The following is a 27,023-nucleotide window of genomic DNA, read 5'->3' as shown; positions in this document are numbered from 1 at the left end:
CGCCTTGAGGTGACTGTTGTTGTGATTTGGCACTGTGTAAATTGAATTGAAGTGAATTGAACATGTCTGAGTAACTTGTGTACAAAACCTTTGGTGTTTCAGAGTAAGGTCTTTGGATATTGTTGATATTGTGCAAGTATCAAGATTTTAATGGTTTATATCGTCCCCAAATGACACTGGGCTAATTAATTAAATAGTTTATTCTTTGCAAGCACTGTAAAAAAACTACATCTGCTCACGATAAATTATAAAACTATCAGGTCCCAGAGAGTAGTTTTACACCAACATTTGTACTCTGAGTGAGAAGACCAGGATTTACTTACACTGTGATTAGTCAATGAAAATGTCACAAACACATCAACATAATAATTTTAATCATACTAATAAAGAGTTTTAACAGTTTATTTGATTAATTTAAAAATGTAAGAAGACTATTTTCACTATTGTCAAGTCACCATAAATCATATTTGTTTGTTTTATAAAGATGCAACAGTAATGATTCATGTCAACAGAATTTTAAAGAGCAGAGCACAAATACACTTTCAGTGCGCGTTTGTCCAAATCTTAAACGTATCAAGTATCGATCCAAATACAAGAACAAACAGCAAATAATCCACTTCTGAACCTGTCGATAATGTAAAGTTCCACTGACCTAATGTTAACACCAGTGTGAGAAAACAATTCTTCTCTTTGAAACACTGTTTGTGCTCCAGCTCAGCTGCAGGGTGTAGCTGTACTGAGACTGAAACGCTGATCTAACACCTCGACGTTACAATACACGATTGATACTGGAATACTGAATGCAGTATTCCAGTATTCCAGTAAGTTACTTCTGGAATACTAAATGCAGACTTTCGTTTTTTCTTTGGGAGCTATACCACAATGTACAACTGAGCCAGCGAGGCTACTGCTCCGATGTTATGTTAGTTGGTTAGTTCTGGATTTCTACATAATTTATTTTCCCTGCTGGACTCCCTGCATTCATCCCTCCTCCCTCTTTCTTCCATTCCTTCTGTGCCTCCTCCTCCCTTTTTCTCTCTTTCCAAAGAGCAGCTTCCTTTTACACTGAAAAATGGAGACGAGAAGTGATCATTCACTGGCTTTCTCTGTCAGGGTCTTCACTCTGCAGGAAAAGGTGAGAGCTGAAGCATGCGTGGATACACATAAAGAGGTGATATTGGAGGTGACAGAGGTGCACTCTTTCACCTCCAATAAAGTGTTTTGCATGCACTGGCATTGGCTACTGTAGCTGTAATTCTGCATGAATGCTGTTGCTGTGGAAGTGAAAGCAAACAGGCTGCTGCTGTTGAGAACGTAGGATCAGCTGTGTATAATTCTAAAAAACATGCCTTTTTATTTATTATTGAGCTGTTAAGAAGAACAATTACACAAGAACTGAAATGAAAATCAGTGAAAGTTTTGGTTCAAATCCTCATCAGTATGTACAAAGGAGGTCTGGAGAGTCGTCGAAGTATTTGTGTCTACAGTCATCTGTAAAAGTCAGCAGAGGCTTTGTCACCTTTTTGCAGTTAGGCTGAAGAAGAAGAAACTGTTCATTGTTAAAGCAAGGTTAAACTAACAGATGCACATAAGTCTTACATCCTGTTGACTTGAACATTTACAGTATAGGGCCTGAAAATTCCAGTAGTGTTAATTTGTCATATTAATGTCGCTTTATAACAGTAAGGTTGACAGAGTATTTTTCCCGGTGTCAGGTAAATCATTCCTACAGTTTAAATGAGCCTGGCAGCCTGTGTTACTGTGGAGAAGCAGGGGTTGGTGCAATATGGGCTGTAAGGCCGGGTTAGGAGAGGCGTGTTCACATGTTAGTGCCATGATCGACGCCATTCTGATAGCTATCAATAAAGGCTGATTAAATGGCCTGTATTTATATAGCGCTTTACTAGTCCCTAAGGACCCCAAAGCGCTTTACATATCCAGTCATCCACCCATTCACACACTGGTGATGAAGCTACATTGTAGCCACAGCCACCCTGGGGCGCACTGACAGAGGCGAGGCTGCCGGACACTGGCGCCACCGGGCCCTCTGACCACCACCAGTAGGCAACGGGTGAAGTGTCTTGCCCAAGGACACAACGACCGAGACTGTCGGGGCTCGAACCGGCAACCTTCCGATTACAAGGCGAACTCCCAACTCTTGAGCCACGATCGCCCAATTAGTGCATAGCACAGCAGCTATCTGGAATTTTGGTCAAGTTAAACCCAAAACTGTTCAAAGGATGGCTGGAGGGCAAAGGACTGCAGTACTTTTTGGGCGTGTCCCTGTAGCTCTGGCATCACATGAACATTTGACTGAAGCCTGGGTTCTGGCTGGACCACTCACTGACGAGTCTTCCCTGTTTTTGCAGCAAAAACAAACATTCCCACAGTATGATGCCGCACCACCATGCTTCACTGTAGGGATTGCATTGGCCAAGTCAGTAGCATCAGAACGACCAGCTCAGCCTTCAATTTGAAAGTGGAAATTCCCACCATGACATTTCCCATCACTGAAATTGCTGTGTTGAGAATTTATCCAGTGAACAAAAGCAAAAACTTTATATAGTTTTGTCCGTGCAAGATAGGTATTGTTTTTTCTCTGCAGTTAGCAAATTCTGCTCCATAACTAATAATGCAGTTATACATAATGCAGTTCGCTTGTAGGCAAACTTAAGATTTGGAAGACAGAGCTGAACACTTTGCTGTGGTTGGCTTCTGAAGGAGGAGCAGGTTCAAGGAGAGGTGAGCAGAGGCCAGCATATGAATGTGTGCGGACAGAGAAACGACCAAGAACTCACTCTTCATCTCACCACAGGACAGGAAGCTCAGCAGGTAACTGTGCAGGATGGTAAGTACGCAAGGAAAAGCAAAACACATACACAACTATACAAACACACTATGTTTGCTTAGACCAGTGGTTAGCGGCAGTAATAACAGAAAGCCAGTTAGTAATTGAAAGTATGTATATATGTATTTATAGTGAATATCATCTGGCAATAGAAGGTGGTTAGTTCTGACCTAACTTTACTGCTCTTGTATGGAAGTTTGTGTCCCAGTGGGTCACACGTTGGCTGTAACACTTTGCATGTGAGTGGGTAGCATTAGCAGTTTATGTTTTTTGTTTAAGTAAAGTTTTCATGGAAATACGTCGCTCTGTCTTGTATTTAGTTTTCCTCAGTGATGTTTCTGAGGTCTTTATGGGTTTTGGGGTCTTTCAAGCTCACGTAGGTGGCCCAGCCAGTGTTGATCATACTCCGGCTTTCATCTAATGAATCATTCTTCCTAATCCCGAGTCACCTAGAAGCCCTTACAGCAGCCTTCATGGTGAACAAGTGAAAAGGCAAGACCAGCACAGACCTTGTACAGTGAATGGCCAGCAAAACCTTGCGCCACACATTAGTCAGTTGACTTCCATCCTCCCCTCTGGTACTGATTCACGAGGTCGCCCCTGCTTCTGTACAGTCCCAGAGGGGAGGTGTCATGATCTGAAGAAGCTGAATACTGCACCATGTCTGGTGTCAATGCAGTTGCTATGACGTGTTCTTTAAATGACTCACAGCTGCTGATCTCGGTGACGTTTGGCACTTAAAAACTCTGTGGATACAAATCTTACTGTTTTTAAGTGTCCTCTTTATGTGTGGAACGTGTTTACAGCCAACGAAGCATTGGTTTTCCAGTTCACTGTTTCCGAGGAGATGGACTGCTGCCAGGTCGGAGGTCAGTCCTTCTTAGTCACCAACAACAACAACTTCAGTCTTCTGCTGCAATTCAAAACTCCAGCTGGTTTGTAGAGTATATTCTATAATAATTCCTACCATGAGAAGTTCTGATTTGTAGACTGCTGAAAGAAACTTGTCTTTGACTCTTTAGATATGCAGAACTTCCAGAGATTACTGAAGACCGAGGAAAATGAAGAGAAGGGGAAAGGTTGGATTGAAGTACATCAGGGAGGCAATAAGGATGCAGAGAGAGGACCAACAATGTTTAACAGAAGGATTGAAAAGAACCCTGCACAGTGCTACCAGGTAAGCGAACCAAGAATTCGAACCTTAAATTTGACACTCGAACATGGTTTAATGCTTCTGCGTGTTTGCAGTTCCACAGCTGTCTGACCCAGCAGCAGAGCCTGCTTCAGGACTACTTGAGGAACGCCACCTATCAGAAAGCCATTTTAGTCAATGAGGCTGACTTCAGAGACAAGGTGCACTTCTATGAATGGATAGTGTTATAGCACGTTCCTTAATTATGTCTATAAGGTCTGTACAGTTTACCTATTTCACTGCTGTGAAACGTGTTTTCCCATTTCCTGGTTTCTTATTGTTTTCCATATAAAAGCTTGTGCTCTTGCTGAAAAGCTGTCTACAGTTTTTGCTTTGTGACACTTTCAGTTCTTTTCCTTTTCACTTTTGGTCTGAGGTTTTCACTTTGTCTTTATTCTATGGGAAGTTTGACTTGGCGTCTGCATGCTTTCTTGTCTCTGTAGGTGGTTCTGGATGTGGGCTGTGGTTCTGGTATTCTGTCTTTTTTTGCAGTGCAGGCAGGGGCTGCCAGAGTGTATGCTGTTGAGTCCAGCCCTATGGCCAAGTATACACAGGTCAGCGTGGTTCATTCTTTTACCGTTTATATTGTTTTCCTTAACTGTGCAGGTTTAACTCTTTGTTTATATTTGAAAACCTTTCTTGCAATAATGAAGCCATTGTTTAGCATTCTCTAACTAACCTACAAGCATAATTTGAAGTTTTGGTGTGTAAGAGCTAAAGACATGAAGGGCCTGGATTACAGTCTACATGCATTTTGGCTTTGATAAAGTCTTAAGTGAGACCAGAGTCATGCGTGCAAGCACATAGGGCACATACATGAGATGCAGAGCGTGGCATTCTCAGGAGTTAATGGATTGCTTCAACATGTGGCCAAGAGTTTAGTAGGATAGGGGCTGCAGAAAGCTGAAGCACACAGTACAGACTTACACCAGTGCTGGAAATGATACATTCGTAACTGAAACAATACTACTGTCATGCAAAAGTGCTTTTTAAACACAGACAGGAACAGCTATTTGTAAAAACTCTTTGGGTTAAATAAGTAATGCAAACTTTAACAACAGGAGACTTTCTGTGTGTGCATTCTTCCTTTGTGTCTGCATGGATTTGCTCCAAATATTCTGCCATCCTACCACAGTTAGAAGACATTCGTGTTAGGTGGACTGGTAATTACATATTGGCATGTACAGTGGTTTGCAAAAGTATTCGGCCCCTTGAACTTTCCCACATTCTGTCACATTACAGCCACAAACATGAATCAGTTTTATTGTAATTCCAGGTGAAAGACCAACACAAAGTGGTGCACACGTGAGAAGTGGAACGAACATCAGACATGACTCCAAACATGTTTTACAAATAAATAACTGCAAAGTGGGGTGTGTGTAATTATTCAGCCCCTGAGTCAATACTTTGTAGAACCAGCTTTTGCTGCAGTTCCAGCTGCCAGTCTTTTAGGGTCTGTCTCTACCAGCTTTGCACATCTACAGACTGAAATCTTTGCCCATTCTTCTTTGCAAAACAGCTCCAGCTCAGTCAGATTAGATGGGCAGCGTTTGTGAACAGCAGTTTTCAGATCTTGCCACACAAGCAACTGTAGCTTGTAGGCTAAAGTACTTTAGTACTGCAGGCTTTAGACTACAAAAGTCCATTCCTGAGTCAAATGAGTTTAATAAACCCTAGCTAAAGTCCTGTTAAAAACTTGAGAAAACTATTTCTCATAAACATGAAAGTTTATTTGGAGACAAACTTCTCTAAAAAGTGGGGTTCACAATGGCTAAAATGATTACTTATTATGAAACAGATTGATAATGACTGGGATACAAACATAAGACAAAATAGGAACGTCTGCTAACATGTTTCCAGAGTGTTGCACAGTACAGTATAGTATGTGGGACAGTGTCCTGGTGCTATGGAGTGAAGTTAATATTCTTTAATAGTCGTGCAGTCTTACAGTGAGTTGTTTAACGCAGGAGATATTTTCTGTCTCCTGTTCAGATCCTGGTGGAGGATAACCGTCTCTCTGAGCACATCAGGGTCTTTGAGGGGGAGATGGAGCAGGTCAATCTTCCTGACATGGTGGATGTCATCATCTCTGAGCCCATGGGTTATATGTTAGTTAACGAAAAGCTCATGGAGAACTTCTTGTTTGCCAGGAGATGGCTCAAACCCAATGGTAGGAATCCAGATATTGAGGTTAAACTATGTTTTAATGTAACGAGGCATCATTTGTATAAGCCACTATGGATGTGATTAAAAACACTGAGAAAAAGAACACCTTTAATTGAGTTCCAACTGCAGGAATTCTCTTTGTTCTGAGTAAGAAGGTACTTTGTTCCAAGTGGCACCTCAAAAAGTACTGAGCAGGGCTGGACTGATTAGTTCAGCTCTTCAGCTCGGTGCATTTTCTTTACGTGAGAGGAATAACAAATGAAAACTGCTGCTGTCACTCTATTGGTGGAAGTAATAAACAGCAATGCAGTGAAATCTTGATTTCCTCTGCTGACGAGGTTTGGTTCGATTTTATGGTGACAGCAGCTCATTGGCTGAAGCAGTTTTATGAAACTGCACCTTGAGCCTGCCCCCACATTCTGCAGTGGAACAGGAGCGACTATATCTTCCTCTGTTAGCGTTTTTGTCTTTCACTTATTCATTTTCTCTGCCTTTCTATTATTATCCACTTCTCTCAATTTCCAGGTGTGATGTTTCCCTCCTATGGAGACATTCACGTGGCTCCTTTCAGTGATGACCAGCTGTACTTTGAGCACTACGCACGGGCCAATTTCTGGTCTGTCACTCACGCACAGATGCACAGACATAACTCTATTCCCGGGGACACGAACACACTGGCTCCTTTTTATATCTCGCACGTTTGACAGTCAGGCTGTGAAACATTTAGTCCAGTCCTGACTCATACAAACCAAAATGGATTTGGGTTTTTTTGTATCAGTCGAAGTCCATAAAGAAAGCAGGAAAAAGTCAGAAGCTGAAGAGGTACGGGACATATAGTAGGGTGCAAACGAGGGAAAAACATGTCAAACTGAGGGCTTAAATATGCACAGGAGGTGATTAGAGAGAAGCAACTCAGCTGGGAAAACAATGCACTGGTGAACTGAACCGGACCAACGAGACAGAAGGGGAAGTAAAACCAAATGCAAGGCACACAAAAAAAATCTAAATAACACATAGAAAGTAATATTGCTGTACCCTCTGAGTGAGTGAAATCGGTTTTAGTAGCAAGGAAGGAAATGATCTTTTTGCACAGAGACACAGTGTGGTTAATCAGATGGTGCAAAAAGCTCCATTTGGTCAACCTCACAAATAGGACGAGTGGATTTGTACAAATTGAAATGGCTGGTGATGCACAGATGCAAGGTTATCAACGGTTCCACCCTCGTGCAATAAAGGACGTATGTTCTATCACAAGACGGCTAATCATCTACATAAGGCGTGAGGGTGTAGTATCCATGGCAGTTTATCTTGAAACAACAACTGTAATCTGCATATTAGCACAAATTCCCAAATAGAATCGTTTTCTCAAAATAGTATTTAAACCTTATTCTCTGAAACACAACTGGACCCTAGTCTTGACCTTCTGATTTTTAAGCTAAGGCAGGAATATTTCTGATCACCTGGACCCATCATTTCATGTTAACACAGGGAGAAATATACTTTGAAGAAACACAACAAAAAAGGAACAGAAAGAACTTTTATGATGAGACAGCATGCCTTTCTTGTTTTTATAACATTTGTCATTCATTTGTTTGATGTGATGTTGGACAAAGTGGAAAACGGCATGCATACTAGACCAGAGGTCATACAGGGGACTCTGAGCACCTGACTCATGTGGATACAGCCCTAATTACTGGGCTCTCAGGCCTGATCACCGCTCGTATGTGCCAGCATGCTTTGGCCAGTTCACAGAACATGTTTTTAAGACTTCTGACTTCGTTTAAAATACAGCTCTGGTGATGATCGCTTCCATGCCTTTGACGTGTTCAGCCTGCAAACAATACCACCTCTGTTTTGGAGTTTGCATGTGCATGCATGCATGCCACCATGTGTGTGTATGTGAGTGCTGCTATGCTCTCTTCCCCTCACTGCTTTACCACTATGTGCAGGTCAGGCTCCGTCGGTACTGAGGAATGAATGTAAACTGTAAACGTTTTCCATCAGTTTCTACTTCCCTCACTTTTCAGCAGTAGAAGAAAGACATTTGACAATTTTAATCTTTGTAATCACATTTACAATAACATTAATTATTCTCTGAAGTTCTGCATGATTTCCTGTTTTTTGGGGGGTGGGGGTTGTGTATTTCTCATACACATTTCTGATCCAACAAACTTAAATATTAGACAAAGTTAACACAAGTGAACACAAAATGAAGGCGTTTATTATTAAGGGGAAAAAAAATCAAAACCTTCATGGCCCTGGGGGTCTGGTCTGGGGAGGTTTTGCTGCCGCGAGACCTGGAAGACTGGCCGTGGTAAACGGAACCATGAATGTCTACCAGAACATCCTGAAGGAGAATGTCCGACCATCTGCTCGTCACCCTGAGCTCTACAGCAGGATAACGATCCAAACACATCAGCAAGTCCACCTCTGACTAGACCCCTCCAAAGTCTTCATTTTGTTTTTCTTCATCCATCCAAAATCCTGACCTGAATCCGACTGACATGCTGTGGCACGACCTTAAAAATACCCTGCAGCGTGGCTGAATTACAACAATTCTGCAAAGATGAGTGGGTCTAAATTCCACTCTAAAACACTCATTGCCAGTTATGACAAACATCTGACTACTGTTGTTGGTGCTAAGCGTGGCCCAACCACTCGTTAGGTTTAGGGGGGGTAATTACTTTTGTAGGTTGTAGATGCAGATTGTTTTACACCTTCATTCACAAACTGCATGTTGTGTTTACTTTTGTTATGTTTTATCTAAATGGGAAAAAAGGAAGAGGGCAAACATTTTTTCACACCACAGTATATATAAGCTATTGTTAAATATTTTGCTCAGACTAATTAAGTTGCAATCTGAGCGCATTTAGAAACTGAGGGGTAAAATTACAGGTACGGTGTTAACCACCAGTTGTGCCAATCGGTCGACTGCAAATAACTTGATCTCTGCTCTTTACATGTTTCCCTTCAGGCAGCAGAGGAGCTTCTATGGCGTGAACCTGAGTGCTCTTCACAATGCTGCGGTGGAAGAGTTATTCAGGCAGCCTATAGTGGTATGGTGCACTGTATGATACAAAACATACATGTAGATGAATAGAAAATGTGTAATGAACATTAAACTCAGCACAAAAACTAAGGATATTTGTGATCTTAGATGGTGCCACATTTGTAAGGAAAATGTATTAGTGGGTTGCACCCATGAAAAACGTGCCAAATCTGCGCTACCATTTCCAGTCAGCTTGTTGTATGATTGACTCTTGTTTTGAGCTTCTGGTAGAGCTGATGATCAGGTGGCTGACTGGTGCCTGATTATCAGGACCTGTTAGCATGGACCCCGTTTCAACAGTCAATAGATATCTTATCCAAGCATGACACATTTGGCTGATCTGGCAACTACAATTTGGTCTTCTGCAAAATCAAGTAGCAGCATTGTTTCAAGTGAGGCCTAGTACCATCTCTAAATTGAAGGTGAAGTTTCATATAATGGGAGGTGTCAGAGACAGTCCATGAGCACTGAGTCCAGATTCTGCCTATGGCGGTTGGATCATGGCATCAAAGTACTTTTCGATTCGAGTACTAACCAGGCCTGATCGTATTTAGCATTTGAGTTTGGACAAGGTCAATCATGCTCAGGGTTGTATGGTCATCAATGCCAAATTCTGTGTTAAACTGACTCCACTTTTAGCAATGAAAATTGTTCTCACAGATGGGTCATTGGCTTGAACCCAGAGACCATCATGAGTTTTACTGAACAGTCTAAACCAGGCAGGGAATAATGTGGTCAGCATGACCGGGAACATGTGATTAGTTTTTTCAATTGACTGCAGAACAGTTCCCAGTTGTTTTGATTGTCTTCCTCATCATGTTATGATAAAAACAAAAGATAAAGCTGTTTTATTGAGGGCTCATTGGATGGTTTTGATCAAAATGATGTACATAATATTGTCAGAATTGTGGAGTCCAGCACAATTGCAGGCACGGTCTCTGCGCACAGATGAAAAATCTCACCTGAATTGAAATTAAAATAAATACTTTAACAATTCAGTTCTGCAGTGTTAGTCAGTGACTGGCTGCTCCCGTATGGGATCAGAACGATGCCACCTTATCCCACAGTCCAGCCAATGATGTGATTCACATTCGTATATATGCAGCTAATCAACGTCGCTGACAGGCTCTGACAGCGTCCTTATGTGCCGACACCGGTGTTTTAGCAAAGCGGCTGATGTGGAGTGAAGCCACGTTAATGACAACGTGTCCAACCATTGGAGATGTGAGCAGGACAGACGAACAACTGACGGGAAAGTGTGGACTTTATACCAGTTTTTAAATTGTGTTGATCGGCCACGTAAAACCAGAGTTATGATAAAATATCTGCAATGTTTGTTTTTCTTCCTGAATACTGTCGTTGTTTATATTTACTGCAGGAAGAAACGGTAAAAACGGCGTTTTATAAGGAAAACGCTCGAAAGCCTGTGAGCAAAAACAAAACTCCCAGCCTTTCCTATTGGTGGAAAAATGTACCATGTGGACCAATCAAAAAACGATATGGCAACATGGCCTTTAGTTGTTTAGGGAGGGGGAAGTTTTAGGAGTGACGGCGTGTTTGAGATGTGAGAGATTTGCGACGTTTAGCACAAATCTTGTGTAATTAGTGTGTAGTTAGTGTGTAGTTAGTGTGTAGTCAGTAGTGTTGTGTTGTGTGTCAGAACAATGAGGCGACTGCTGAGTGTTACAGGTGTTACAGCAGTGACACATCTGCTGCTGTCAGGCCTGCAGGTATCAGGCTGTTGTTCTCCTTCATCTCATAGTGGACACAAATTATTTTTGGAGCGACACAAATAATTTGTGTGGCATCAGATTTGATGCAGAACAGCTGATTGTTCTGTAAATAGTTTGAAATGTTTGTTTAAAAACACCTTGGCTGCATTTTTAGGTAAACAGCTGCAAAACTTTGTTGTTTGCAAAACTCAGTTACTTTTTTGAAGAAGTAACTATATAGTTAATTACCCAACATTGGTCATTATTTACTGTATTTGCAGACAGAGTTACAGACTCTCTCCCAGACCACAGACTCATAATACAGTCAGAGCTTTATTTAAAAAAGAAAGTTGTGTTTTCAAAATTGGAGTTCAAGTTATTTTTACTTCCAACAGTGTTAACATGCTACAGGTCATGAACAAGATTCTTTTAAATTTTCATTGTAAGTGGGATAAAGCAGTTAATTAGAAGTCGTCTAACATAAATGCTGTAATTTGATTACTTTAATAAACATGTGACTTGGATGGATCGGATGCTGGCGTGACTACAGTGCACACGTCTGCTGTTGCTCACAGCGGTCCAAGAGACGCTCAGGGAGTTTGTGTTCGTTCAGACACGTGAAACATTAGAGGCAACATTGCATGAGGGGAAGGTAAACTGGCGGTCTGACAAAGGGAGCTGAAGGCAAGGTACACAAAACAAACACAAAATAAAGCAGGAGGAGTGAAAACTGAAGAGGGAAAACACATATTCATAAACTTAATACAAGAGAACTGTCACCAGAAGGAAGGACACAAAACAAGGAATAAAGCTAAGGAAACTAGGAACTGAGAACTAAATACACTAAGGACTTCCTGAAGTTATTATAAACATTACACAAAGCAGCAACCACAATAAGCTTTTCTATTTAAAACAAAAACATCAAAGTGATGCAAAATGCTGCGTGAACTCACCCAGGACCATGAATAATATGTTCCTCAACACAACTGAGCACTCTCTGTGCATGACATCAAAACAGGAAAACAAGGAAATGTCTTTTGGACGAATGCGTCCACAGAGCCAGAAGTTCAAGTTCCAGCCTAAAGGGACAGAGAATCAGTGCAAAGGAGCCCTGGAGCCGCTGTGGACGAACACTTACTGTGACATTTTTTAATGTGTGCTCTTTTAATTTGTCATCACTCTGTGTGATAATTGGCATTGTTGCTTTCGCAGTTTCTTTTTCCTCCTAAATTTTATACTCTTATCAAAAGCTTGTAATAAATTTAAACGTTTGTTCCAGGACACATTTGATGTTCATATCCTGATGGCCAGGTCTGTCAAGCACTGCATCAATTTCATGGAAGCTAAAGAAGAGGATTTACTCAGGTTATACACTGAATCATATTTGTTGCCTGATCAGAAACATTGTATCTACACCTCATCTATGCAGTGATTATGTCACATTATTGATGATTTAAGATGTGACTGGAATGTACTTATAGGCAGAAAACAGATGAGTGGTTATATAAATAAACGAGTCACACCTGAGTAAAAACACAGCGTACATCAGTTAACTCTAAGAATTCCTGTTGGTTTTGTTATAGTGTGCTATAAATGATAGCTTTGCCATTTCATTTTTTTAATGTTCAAAGTTGAATTATTGACTTACTTTATGATTTAATACTTTATTATACTTTACATATGTTACTACTTAATGTTTTACTTTTTCTGGTTGGAAAGTAAGGTGATGCTAGATAGTCCAAACAGTTTGAGAAAAACACAAGTTAATGACATATTAACGAACACTGGATGCCAAAACCTTTGTGTGCAAAGGTTTTTAACTATTTGATGAAAATTGAAAAACAAAATCTGTGTTTACAGAATAGAGATTCCCTTTGTGTTTACTCTGCTCCAGTCTGGTCTGATCCATGGACTTGCCTTCTGGTTTGATGTGGCCTACCTGGGATCCAAGTAAGTAATCCAATGCTTTCTTTCTAAGATTTAATGAAGGATTTTCAATGCAGACCAAATGGAAGGATGCATGGAACGAAAATATGTTATAGCAACAGAAAAACTTTGATTATTCAAGCACACAGAAAATTTTGATCTGACAAACAAAATATTAAGCCATGTCCCCCTCAATAGGTATATTCACCTGAAGCCGTTCAGTATGGAGGTGATCTCTCTCACTCTCTTTGTAGGGCCACAGTATGGTTCTCCACTGCTCCCACAGAGCCTCTGACCCGCTGGTTCCAGGTCAGATGTCTACTTCAGACGCCGCTCTTTGCCAAGCTTGGACAGACTTTGTCTGGGACAGTCCAACTGGCTGCTAACAACAGGTACAGCTGTGCTGTCCATAGGACTGCATTATCAATAGGGCAAAGAGGGAAAAGCAAAGGAGCTTTAATACCCTGCTTTAGTTCCACAGGTGCTTAAAGTGCTCGAGTTGCCAGTTGGACACGTTTTCACAAGAAAAGAGAGAAACTCACAGAAAAATACATAATCAGCTAATTCAGACTGTCTCGTTACTTACAAATATGAATGATACAATATTTGCCAGTTAATTATCTGTCAGTTGCCTTCCTAATCACTTTTTATGTACCTTTGTGGGCAAATAAAGGCACTTATCGCAGACAGGTCAGTGGGGTTGGGGATCAATAAAGGTTCAACAACAAGTTTTTCCCAGGTTACAGATTTCAACTTGTACCAACCCTTATCTTTCTCACTCCAGACAAAGCTATGACATCCACATCACAGCTACAGTGGACCAATCAGGCTTCAGATCTGGGAACATCCTGGATCTCAAGAATCCTTTCTTCAGGTCACTTCTCTCTACTCTTTAATGCATACATGCTGAATTATTTTGCTATAAAATTTGCCCATGAAATCTTGATTTGTTTCGTTTTGTTTGCTTTCAACTTCAGAAGTTACCCAAGTGGAAATCTTCAAAGTTCATTTTGTCAGTAGACCAAATTTAAACATGAGTACAATTTGTACAGTTCATGTAAGTTCTATGTCCATAAATATCCATCCATCCATCATCTTCTGTTTATCTGGGCATGGGTCACGTGGACAGCATTCTAAGCAGAGACTCCAAGACCTCCCACTTCCCAGCCACCTCCTTCAGCTTATCCAGGGGAACACCAAGCTTTCCCAGGCCAGCTGAGAGATGTAATCTCCCCCAGCATGTCCTGGGTCTTCTTGGGGCCTCCTTCTGCTGGGACATGCCCAGCATGTCCCTTTCAAAAGACTGAACTCCTCACACTCTCTCTAAGGGAGAGGCCAGCTACCCTTTGGAAAAAAATAATTTCTGGCACTTGTTTCTGCGTTCTTGTTTTTCTTTCAGTCACCATCCAGAGCTTGTGACCATAGGTGTGGATAGGGATGTAGATCGACCAGCAAAGCGACAGCTTAGCCTTCTACACTATGACAAACTGGTATAGCCCCAATCGCTCTGTCAGTCTCTTGTTTCCCTCTCCCCTCACTCATGAACAAGACCCTAAGATATTTAACCCTTTGGGGTCCACGGATGCGCCAGCGCATCCAAATCACATGACCAATTTAAGATGACAGAGCAATAAGTTGCAGCCACCCTGAGTCTCCATTTCAACTTGTGTTGGAAATGTGGACTTCAAACTATATACCAGTTTTTAAATTGTGTTGATAGACCAGGTAAAACCAGAGTTATGATAAAAATAAATGTTTTTTCCTGAATACTATCGTAATGTTTACTGCAGGAAGAAGAGCATAAGAGCAAAGGAAAGAGCGAGATAGCAAATTTTGAAATGTGAGAGGTTTGTGACGTTTAGTGTGTTTGGAGTGTGAAGTTAGTCTGTTGTCTTGTGTAGTTAGTATTTAGTGTAGTTGTCTGTTTTGTTTTGTGTGTCAAAATACCTCCTGCTTCCAGGCCTGCAGGTATCAGGCTGGTTATGTGCTCCTCTGTCTTATGGTGGACAGAAATGATTTTTTTTGGAGTGGCACAAATAATTTGTGCAGCATCTTATTTGATACAAAACACCTGATTGTTCTGTAAATTGTTTTAAATGGTTACAAAAAAAAAATAATGCCTGATGTCTTTTAGGAAAATAGTTGCATATAACTTTGTTGTCTGCAAAACTTGTGCATAGGTTTTTAAAATGTACAATTTCTATTTTCATTTTTAACAAAAAATAATTCATTAAACATGTTTGTGGTTTTTACACTAAAATATATACATTTTTTACACTGATTTTATGTTTTATGTCTGATTTTAGATCAACTGTGTTAATAAAATTTGTCAAAATTGAAAAAATTGCTGTAAATTCAGACATGTGAGGTTGTGTTGATACCAAACAAGGCAAGATAAATAGTTTTTAAAGGTGAAATATAGAGGTAAAATCAAAGTAGTTAAAACAGCCAAGTATACCCTGGACCTCAGATGGTTAAACTCCTCTACTTGGGGCAGCAAGTCATTCCTGGCCTGAAGTGAGCACTATATACTCTTTTCTGGCTGAAGACCATGACCACCCCAGATCTCTATGTGATGTTGCAGAGACATGTCAACCAAGACAGCCCTACAACATCCAAAGGTTTTGGGGAACTCAGGGGGAACCTTGTCAAACCTAGGGGCCCAGCTACCAAGGAGCTGTTTAACTACCTCAGTGATCACGTCCCCAGTGATGGGCGGGTCTTCCCCTTGTCACTAGACTCTGCTTCCTCTACAGAAGGCGTGTCTGTGAGATTGAGGAGGTCCTTGAAATATTCCTTCCACTGCCCAACTATATCCCCAGTTGAAGTCAGCACCACCCCACCTCTACTGCACAACCATGTAAGGGCAGCACTGCTTTCCCCACCTGCGCCATGTTGCACTTGTACATCAGCTACCTCTGAAATCCCACAAGCTAACCAAGCCCAACAGAACTCCATCTTCAGCTCTCTTTAGCTCTGGTGTCCATCATCTGGTTTTGGGGATTACAACCATGACAGGCACCAACCACCTTGCTGTCAAAGCTCCTTACAGCTGCTTCAGCGATGGAGGTGTAGAACATGGTCCATTTGTCCCCAACTTCCCCCAGAATGCTGTCAACGTTTTGCCAGAGGAAAGAGTTGAAGATCTTGCAGACTGGCACCTCTTCCAGGTGTTACCAGAGCACCCTCACTATATATTTAGGCATACCAGCTTTGTCTAGCTTCCTTCTCTGAAACCTGATGCAACTGACCACCTGGCAATCAGTTGAAAGCTCAGATCCTCACTTCACCCAAATGTACAGAACATGTGGGCACAAATCCAATGATATGATTACAAAGATCAGACATCGACCTGCGACCTAGGGCATCTTGGTGTCTCATGCCCTTATGGACACCCCTGTGTTCGAACATGGTCCTTGTTATTCACAAAAGTAAGAAAACCACTCGGGTTCAGATCAGGCAGGTCTGCTCCACCATCTTCACTGTTGCTGTCCATGTTTAGTGTTGAAGTCTCCCAGTAGGATGTTTCTTCAGGCTGTGCCCAGCCAGGACCCATGGGCTAACCTGACCACCAGACCCTCTCCCTTGAGCTCCATCCCAAGGCCTGGCTCCAGGGTAGGGCCCTGGTAACGCTTTGCAAGGCAAGATACACTGGTCCCTTGATTTTATTCTTTCCTTAGGGGTCAACTGAACTGCTCTTTGTCTGGCCCCTCACCCAGGATCAATTTGCCTTGGGAGACCCTTTCTGTTTATAAATAAATAAGATATTTTTTGTCTGTGTATGAAATTACATTTATTTAAAACAAAAGCACTTCTCCTGAGATGGAGATCCAGTGCAGGTAACCTCTGCATGCTGTGGTAGAAAGTAAGTTGATCTTCAAAATCTCCATGTATAAACTACCTTATATGCCTATATGTTGTCAATACAAACAAAGACAAACAGCTTTAAATAGCTTTATATAGGACTTTTATCACGTTGACCCTAGATCTTTCAACTCCAGAGAAGAGGTCAAATGTGACATGATATTTTAAATCTTTATACAGTACTTTCTATATGTTGTTAATACACACCACACTTACTGCATAAGAATTATAGTTTTCAAGCTGATGTATGAGGTTTTTTTCCTGAACAATAAAGCATTAAGTTGACTGTCACTTGGTGTTCGCTCGCTCTGCGGTAGAGTATCACTTCCTGTTCCTGCTCAAACACAGTGGTGTTTCTGAGTAGCTTATCTGCTTAGCAATTTAATTAAAAACTTTTAGATAACTTCTTTTTTCATAGTATAATCTTCACGTGCGTCATCCGAAGCACACTTTCTGTGTACTCACTACCTAACTTATAGCCAAAGTATTCACTCTCTGTCTCTGTACTGTTTCGCTAGCTTAGCTTAGCTTAACTCGTAGCCGACTCGTTAGCACCATGGCTACTTCACCTGTCCCTCCTGCACTTTCCTGCTGATTGTGTCAGATGTTTAGTTACTCCTCGGCCTCCTTTAGCAGTAATGATATCTGTAACAAATGTAGCATATTTGCAGCTCTGGAGGCCAGGATTGTTGAACTGGAGACTCGGCTTCGCACCCTTCATTCACCCGTAGCTAGCCAGGCCCCTGTAGCTGGTGCAGCCGAAGGTAGCGTAGGCCCCGCTAGCTGTTCCCCGGCAGACCCCGAGCAGCTGGGGAAAGAGGGCGGCTGGGTGACGGTGAGGAGGAAGCATAGTCCTAAACAGAAGCCCCAGGTACACCACCAACCCGTTCATGTGTCTAACCGTTTTTCCCCACTCAGCGACACACCCACCGGGGACATGTGAAGCTAGAGACACCGGCAACCATAGTCAATTGTCTTCCAAGGGCCAGAGCAGGCGACATTGAGGGAAATTTAAAACTGCTGGCTAAGGGTAAATGTATGTAAATAAGGGTAAAATTCACGTCGGCAGTAATGACACCCGGTTACGCCAATCGGAGGTCACTATAATCAATATTGAATCGGTGTGCAACTTTGCCAAAACAATGTGGGACTCTGTAGTTTTCTCTGGTCCCCTCCCCAATCAGACCAGGAGTGACATGTTTAGCCGCATGTTCTGCTTAAATTGCTGGCTGTCTGAGTGGTGTCCCAGAAACGATGTGGGCTTCATAGATAATTGGCAAACCTTCTGGAGGAAACCTGGTCTTGTTAGGAGAGACGGCATCCATCCCACTTTGGATGGAGCAGCTCTCATTTCTAGAAATATGGACAAATTTATTAAACCCCCCAAAATATGACTATCCAGAGTTGGGACCAGGAAGCAGAGTTGCAGTCTTACACGCCTCTCTGCAGCTTCTCTGCTCCTGCTACCCCCCAAAAACCCATCTCCATAGAGACTGTGTCAGCTCCCAAACAGACAAAAAACAAACTAAAAACCAGCAACAAACAACTTAAACATAAACAATTACAAAGAAAGAACAATACAGTATCCACATCTGAACCAAAGAGTAAAACAGTGAAATGTGGATTATTAAATATTAGGTCTCTCTCCTCCAAGTCTCTGTTAGTACATGACTTAATAATTGATCAACAAATTGATTTACTCTGCCTTACAGAAACCTGGTTGCAGCAGGATGATTATGTTAGTTTAAATGAATCAACACCCCCGAGTCATTCTAACTACCAGAAATCTCGAAGCACAGGCCGAGGGGGCGGTGTGGCAGCAATTTTTCACACCAACCTATTAATCAACGAAAGACCCAGACAGACTTTTAATTCATTTGAAAGCCTGATGCTTAGCCTCGTCCACCCCAGCTGTAAAATTCAGAAACCAGTCTTACTTGTTATCATCTATCGTCCACCTGGGCGTTACACAGAGTTTCTGTCTGATTTCTCAGACTTTATATCTAATTTAGTTCTGAGCTCAGATAAAATAATTATTGTGGGTGATTTTAACATCCATGTAGATGCTAAAAATGACAGCCTCAACATGGCATTTAATCTGTTATTAGACTCAATCGGCTTCTCTCAAAATGTAAAAGAACCCACCCACCACTTTAATCACACTCTAGATCTTGTTTTAACATATGGCATAGAAACTGAACATTTAACAGTGTTTCCTGAAAACCCTCTCCTGTCTGATCATTTCCTGATAACATTTACATTTACAATAATTGATTACACAGCGGTGGAGAGTAGACTTTATCAAAGTAGGTGTCTTTCTGAAAGCACTGTAACTAAGTTTAAGAATATAATCCACCCACTGTTATCATCTTCAATGCCCTGTACCAACATAGAGCAGAGCAGCTACCTGAACGCTACCCCAACAGAGGTCGATTATCTTGTTAATAATTTCACCTCCTCACTACGTACGACTCTGGATACTGTAGCTCCTTGAAAACTAAGGTCTCTAATCAGAAGTACCTGACTCCGTGGTATAATTCTCAAACACGTACCCTAAAGCAGATGACTCGTAATCTGGAGAGGAAATGGCATGTCACAAATTTAGAGGATCATCATTTAGCCTGGAGAAATAGTTTGCTGCTTTATAAGAAAGCCCTCCACAAAGCCAGAATATCTTACTATTCATCACTGATTGACGCCAGGACCGCCTCCTACAACGCGGGTCTCGCCACTGGCGATATGAGCGCCTACAAAGCGGCCTCATACGGCGTGCGGCGCGCGGTGAGAGATGCCAAACGCCGGTACCGGGAACGTGTGGAGTCCCGCTTCCACCAGGGCGACACACGGAGTATGTGGCACGGACTACGCACAATTACGGACTACAAAGCCAGGGACACTGCGCCGATCAACGCCGACTCTGCATTCACCAACGAGCTGAATCGGTTCTACCCCCATTTCGAGGTTAGCCAGGCGGCTAATGCTATCTACCGCCTGACTACCGAGGACAGTGACGTCATCAGCGAGAGACCGGTGACCAGCATCGCGGAGCATGACGTCCGAGCGGCACTGAGGAGAGTGAACACAAGGAAAGCGGCGGGGCCAGACGGCATCACCGGCCGTCTGCTGCGCTGCTGTGCTGACCAGCTAGCAGGTGTGTTCACTTACATCTTCAACGAGTCCCTGGCGAAGTCTGTGGTCCCCACATGCTTCAAAAGATCCACCATCATCCCTGTGCCCAAGAACAGCAAACCCTCATCCCTGAACGATTACCGGCCAGTTGCACTGACCTCAGTAGTAATGAAGGTGTTTGAGAGGCTGCTGAAGAACATCATCTCCTCCTCCATCCCAGACACCACAGATCCGCTGCAGTTCGCCTACAGATCCAACAGATCCACCGAGGATGCCATCGCCCACGTCCTACACACCACTCTCAGCCACGTGGACAAGAAACAGGGTAACTATGTGCGAATGCTGTTTGTTGATTACAGTTCAGCGTTTAACACAATAGTGCCCTGCAGACTGTTCACAAAGCTGAGGGATCTGGGACTTAACAGCCGTCTGTGTGCATGGGTGTTGGACTTCCTCACTGGCAGAACTCAGGTGGTGAGGGTGGGCAGGTGCTTCTCCAACAGCATCACCACCAACACAGGAGCACCTCAGGGATGTGTCCTCTCGCCACTGCTCTACTCCCTCTACACTTCAGACTGTGTGGCCACCCACGGCTCCAACACCATTGTGAAGTTTGCTGACGACACAGTGGTGTTGGGTGCCATCTCCAACAATGATGAGGCGGCCTACATGGATGAAGTGAAGAATCTGGCATCGTGGTGCCAGGACAACCACCTCCAGCTGAACGTCAGCAAGACCAAGGAGCTGGTGGTGGACTTCAGAAGGGGTCAGCACAGAGACTACAAGCCCATTATCATCAATGGAGCTCCAGTGGACAGGGTGCAGTCCTTCAAGTATCTTGGTGTCCACATCTCCTCAGACCTGGCATGGGCTGCCCACATTCAGGTCCAGACCAAAAAGGCTAGGCAGCGCCTGTATCACCTACGACAACTGAGGAAGTTCAGGGTCTCTCCAGAGATCCTCAGGATTTTCTATACAGGCGCTGTGGAGAGCATCCTCACACAGAACATGACATCGTGGTTTGGGAACAGCTGTGTGAAGGACCAAAAAGCTCTCCAGAGAATGATCTGTACAGCAGAACGCTGCTGCAGGATTGCTCTCCCCCCGCTTCAGGACACCTACACCAGGAGATGCCGGACTAGAGCAGCGCAGATACTGAAGGACCCGTCCCATCCTGGCAACAAACTGTTCCAACTTCTGCAATCTGGTAGAAGGTTCCGCATCTTCCGGGCAAGGACAGAGAGACTCAAGAGGAGCTTCTATCCCCAAGCCATCCGTGCCCTAAACACACACACCCGCCCTCTCACATCATCTATAATTGACTGAGACAGGACTCTTCCAGACACTAAACCAAGGCACAATGTACATTTCAATTCCTTTAATTTTAAATATGTTTATATTGTCTATCCTGTAAAATAGTCAGATGTCTATTCATATTAATGTACAGAATTCACCTGCTTGCTGCTACTACTGCACATTCACCCAGTGTATATACTATATGTAGATATATATAATGTTCTTCCTTTACACCCCCCCAATTTTTGCACATGTCAAGGAGCGTGTCAGGCTACATTTCACTGTGTGTTATACTTGTATAACTATGCATGTGACAAATAAAGAACCTTGAACCTTGAACCTTGATTGAAGAAAATAAGAACAACCCCAGGTTTCTCTTCAGCACTGTAGCCAGGCTGACAAAAAGCCAGAGCTCTTTTGAGCCAACCATCCCTTTAACGTTAACTAGTAATGACTTCATGAACTTCTTCACAAATAACATTTTAATCATTAGAGAAAAAATTACCAGTAATCATCCCACAGATGTAATATTATCTACAGCTACTCTTAGTACCATTGATGTTAAGTTAGACTCTTTTTCTCCAATTGATCTTTCTGAGTTAACTTCAATAATTACTTCCTCCAAACCATCAACGTGTCTTTTAGACCCCATTCCTACAAAACTGCTCAAAGAAGTCCTGCCATTAAATAATGCTTCGATCTTAAATATGATCAACCTATCTCTAATGATCGGCTATAATAATGACAACATATTAAACGAACAATATTTGTCTCATATATATAATACAGCTATACATACACTGTCAAAGATACTTGTCTTTGAGTGAAGATTTAAGGTGATAGGAAATATAAATAACTTTAAATAAATAGCTTGAATCTTTGACACAGAGTTCAAGCTCACTGCTGTAATATCTCATAATAATCTGACAATAAATATAATATTGGCCACATTGTATTTACATTACCAAAGTGAGATGATTTTAGTCTCATGAACAACATCAGCTAATTGTTATTTACTAACAAACCTTAAAATGACTGTTCAGTACAGAAATGAAGCCCAACAATCATCTTTTACTAGGGGTGCAACGATACACAAAATTCACGGTTCGGTTCGATACTTTGGTGTAACGGTTCGATATTTTTTCGATACAAAAAAAAATGTTTGTGCCTTTTTAATTTGTCATTTATTAAAATTATAAATATATATTTTAACTCAAAAGTACAGTTTTTAAATTTAATGTTGCTGAAACAACAAAGTAATAAAATAATAAATCTATCTGATTGAGGAATCACTCATCTTTGGAAAAGAGTTTATTACAGAGAAATGCCTCTTTCCAAAATAAAAGCTATACTATACACTTCTTCTGGGCTATATAGGGCTTTGGAGTTGACGTCACGCCGCAATGCATTATGGGAGCGCAGCGCCATTTTCGGGGTCTACGAATCAAAACAAACACACTGTGTTGGAACGACGACTACAAGAAAGATGCTTAAAAGCAGCTCAAAAGAGAATGAACTGTATAGAGACCGATTGCGTCCAGAGGCGAAGCAGCGGTACTTGCAGAAAATAGCGTGCATTGGAAATGTGGACCCATATGAAATACGGCCGTGGAGTAGAAACCCTGAAGACCAACCGCTACTGACGTAGCCTGACATATTTTCGTACCTTGTCTGTGGAGTCAGCGCATACAAGTCGTCATTCAAACAAAGGTAAGTCAGCTGGAGTACTGCGAGTAAAATGCGTTTGATTTCCCTGCAAACATTCACATTAGTGCAGCATAAATTCATTCATGAGGGGAAATTACAGTGAGAACATGTGGAGGCTGTTAGGTGGATAACATAATGAGTTCAGTGCATTGATGAGACACTGTCCTGAAGGATTTAGTTATTCTTTATGGTTAAAGAAATTGCAATGATTTATTCATATTTATTATAAATAATCCTAATTATACATCTTGCTTCCATGTTTGTATCCTGTGTCACTAAAAATAAATTTTATTTTAGTTTCATATATTGATTAATGACCTGCAGAATCTCATTATCATATTAAGTGATTCATAATTGTCACTTTATGCTTTCTCCATCTTGAAAGTGATGGCATCCTTGCATTACATACTTTAGGTTCATTTTCTGCAGGCAGGTTTCTGACAGAGAACAGGCAGATTTAGAATATAACATGCAGCGTTCTATACAGGGAGTGCAGAATTATTAGGCAAATGAGTATTTTGTCCACATCATCCTCTTCATGCATGTTGTCTTACTCCAAGCTGTATAGGCTCGAAAGCCTACTACCAATTAAGCATATTAGGTGATGTGCATCTCTGTAATGAGAAGGGGTGTGGTCTAATGGCATCAACACCCTATATCAGGTGTGCATTATTATTAGGCAACGTCCTTTCCTTTGGCAAAATGGGTCAAAAGAAGGACTTGACAGGCTCAGAAAAGTCAAAAATAGTGAGATATCTTGCAGAGGGATGCAGCAGTCTCAAAATTGCAAAGCTTCTGAAGCGTGATCATCGAACAATCAAGCGTTTCATTCAAAATAGTCAACAGGGTCGCAAGAAGCGTGTGGAAAAACCAAGGTGCAAAATAACTGCCCATGAACTGAGAAAAGTCAAGCGTGCAGCTGCCAAGATGCCACTTGCCACCAGTTTGGCCATATTTCAGAGCTGCAACATCACTGGAGTGCCCAAAAGCACAAGGTGTGCAATACTCAGAGACATGGCCAAGGTAAGAAAGGCTGAAAGACGACCACCACTGAACAAGACACACAAGCTGAAACGTCAAGACTGGGCCAAGAAATATCTCAAGACTGGTTTTTCTAAGGTTTTATGGACTGATGAAATGAGAGTGAGTCTTGATGGGCCAGATGGATGGGCCCGTGGCTGGATTGGTAAAGGGCAGAGAGCTCCAGTCCGACTCAGACGCCAGCAAGGTGGAGGTGGAGTACTGGTTTGGGCTGGTATCATCAAAGATGAGCTTGTGGGGCCTTTTCGGGTTGAGGATGGAGTCAAGCTCAACTCCCAGTCCTACTGCCAGTTTCTGGAAGACACCTTCTTCAAGGAGTGGTACAGGAAGAAGTCTGCATCCTTCAAGAAAAACATGATTTCCATGCAGGACAATGCTCCATCACACGCGTCCAAGTACTCCACAGCGTGGCTGGCAAGAAAGGGTATAAAAGAAGAAAAACTAATGACATGGCCTCCTTGTTCACCTGATCTGAACCCCATTGAGAACCTGTGGTCCATCATCAAATGTGAGATTTACAAGGAGGGAAAACAGTACACCTCTCTGAACAGTGTCTGGGAGGCTGTGGTTGCTGCTGCACGCAATGTTGATGGTGAACAGATCAAAACACTAACAGAATCCATGGATGGCAGGCTTTTGAGTGTCCTTGCAAAGAAAGGTGGCTATATTGGTCGCTGATTTGTTTTTGTTTTGTTTTTGAATGTCAGAAATGTATATTTGTGAATGTGGAGATGTTATATTGGTTTCACTGGTAAAAATAAATAATTGAAATGGGTATATATTTGTTTTTTGTTAAGTTGCCTAATAATTATGCACAGTAATAGTCACCTGCACACACAGATGTCCCCCTAAAATAGCTAAAACTAAAAACAAACTAAAAACTACTTCCAAAAACATTCAGCTTTGATATTAATGAGTTTTTTGGGTTCTTTGAGAACATGGTTGTTGTTCAATAATATCATTATTCCTCAAAAATACAACTTGCCTAATAATTCTGCACTCCCTGTAGATGGATACATAAAAAAATGAAAAATGACATGTATGTGCTAACTTTCTAAACACTTTGTTACATTTATGATAAAGTAGATAAAACACATTTATGTCGGCCTTGGCTCATAGTTCTTGTCTTTAAATGAACTTTGTGTGTGTTTCAGGTCCTGCACTCTCAAAGACTGAATGAACCAGCATTGCAGCCATGGGTCACTGTGAGCATCACAGGAAAGGTTGAAGCCGCCCGCTGCACCTGTATGGCAGGAGTCGCGGAGACCTGCAGCCATGTCGCTGCTCTTCATTTTAATGTAGAAGCAACAGTGCTGATCCATGGCACAAGGACTGTTACAGATGAACCTGCATACTGGGTTTTGCTGGGTAATATGACCAAGATACAGCCAGAGGTTGGCCATAAGATAGACTTCTCCTCTTCAGCTGCCCAAAAAAAGGCTCTTGATCAAAACATAAACAGACCATCTGTAGTGACAGGTAAAAGGAGCCACCCTCAAAACAGAAAAATCCCACCTGCTACTGTGGAGGAGTTGTCACTGCTATTGGATACTTTGCTGGAACGAGCTAACTGCGCTAACGCTCTAGTTCACACCAATGTAATTGAGCATTGCGTGGCACATCCAACATACTGTTTTACTTTAGTCCATGACGCGCTTACCTTCAGGGTCATACATCACATGAAGACCAAAATAGTTCCAAAGGCCAGATCTGAATGAGGGTGGGGGAGGTTCAGTTTGCCATGTTGCAAGGAGACCTTAGCTTCTGTCTCGCTAGCTTGCCCTGTGCTCAGATCCACTGAGCGCTCAACACAGACAGCATCGTCAGAAGGAAAGTTGATAAAATAAATTACAAATGTTGTGTTGTTCGATACGAATGCGTACCGAACCGAAAGCACTGTTTCGAACGGTTCAATATCGATACGAGTATCGTTGCACCCCTAATATATATATATATATATATTAGGGGTGCAACGATATGTAGCTGGGTAATTATGTCATTGGCATCGGTGAGCCACTGTCAATATGTGACATATTGAAATCGCGTTTGAATTTGCGCTTGTTTTTTTGCTTTCACTTTGCAATCGCGCGAACTGTGTATAGAGAGCGACAGCACTGATCTGTGAGTGATGATAATTTGCGCACCAATTCCTCTGACATCGTCTTATTAATCGTTAGCTTACTATGCAAACATGACAAGTGAAATCTCCCGCAGCTTAAACATGTGAGAGGTTGATCGCGCAGAGAATCGCTGAGCTTATGTGAGTGTGTGTGTAAAAGCAGCAGGATATATATTTGACTACAATGACCTGGATGACTGAGAACCTTCACAGACAGATATATATTTTAGTTCTGCTGAGCCAAATAAGACAGGTCAGGGTGAAGAAGTGACAGCCAAAGAAAAGCTTACCACAAAACGGAGAAGTTATGACAAATCAGACTATAAGGCAAAAAGAAAGTGCAGCTTTATGGTTTCATGGACAAAATAATTTCTGTGGCTGCAATATGACGAGCTAAATAACCAGGGCTGCACATAAGTGGTCCGCAGGTGCGCATTCGCTGTCAAAATAAAAAATGCGCACAAGGGTTAGGGTTAAATTTAAAAACTGTACTTTTGAGTTAAAATATATATTTATAATTTTAATAAATGACAAATTAAAAAGGCATGAACATTTTTTTTTTGTATCGAAAAAATATCGAACCGTGACACCAAAGTATCGAACCGAACCGTGAATTTTGTGTATCGTTGCACCCCTAATATATATATATATATATATATATATATATAACACCCAGCACGCCCCTGCGGGCGGTTTATCCTTCAAGCTCGGGTCCTCTACCAGAGGCCTGGGAGCTTGAGGGTCCTGCGCAGTATCTTAGCTGTTCCCAGGACTGCACTCTTCTGGACAGAGATCTCCGATGTTGTTCCCGGGATCTGCTGGAGCCACTCGCCTAGCTTGGGAGTCACCGCACCTAGTGCTCCGATTACCACGGGGACCACCGTTACCTTCACCCTCCACATCCTCTCGAGCTCTTCTCTGAGCCCTTGGTATTTCTCCAGCTTCTCGTGTTCCTTCTTCCTGATATTGCTGTC

General features: G+C 42.1%; 1 protein-coding gene across 1 annotated transcript; it reads left to right on the top strand.

Annotated features, from left to right (window-relative positions):
• The first annotated feature begins 1,052 nt into the window (after nt 1-1,052).
• Nucleotides 1,053-15,132, top strand: LOC309700160 (histone-arginine methyltransferase CARM1-like). The gene is made up of 14 exons (XM_082523607.1): nt 1,053-1,135; nt 2,722-2,848; nt 3,655-3,783; nt 3,871-4,025; nt 4,097-4,201; nt 4,484-4,594; nt 6,033-6,210; nt 6,732-6,822; nt 9,181-9,262; nt 12,247-12,332; nt 12,828-12,917; nt 13,148-13,285; nt 13,678-13,767; nt 13,871-15,132. Exons 1-14 carry the CDS (start codon nt 1,073-1,075, stop codon nt 13,911-13,913), a joined length of 1,488 nt encoding a protein of 495 aa, XP_082379733.1. The 5' UTR covers nt 1,053-1,072; the 3' UTR covers nt 13,914-15,132.
• The last annotated feature ends 11,891 nt before the right edge of the window (nt 15,133-27,023 follow it).

This window comes from Aulonocara stuartgranti, assembly GCF_965226115.1.
Source record: "Aulonocara stuartgranti genome assembly, chromosome: 23".
Lineage (NCBI taxonomy): Eukaryota > Metazoa > Chordata > Actinopteri > Cichliformes > Cichlidae > Aulonocara > Aulonocara stuartgranti.
The sequence above is the reverse complement of the archived record's forward strand: the minus strand, read 5'-3'. Positions and strand labels throughout refer to the sequence as shown.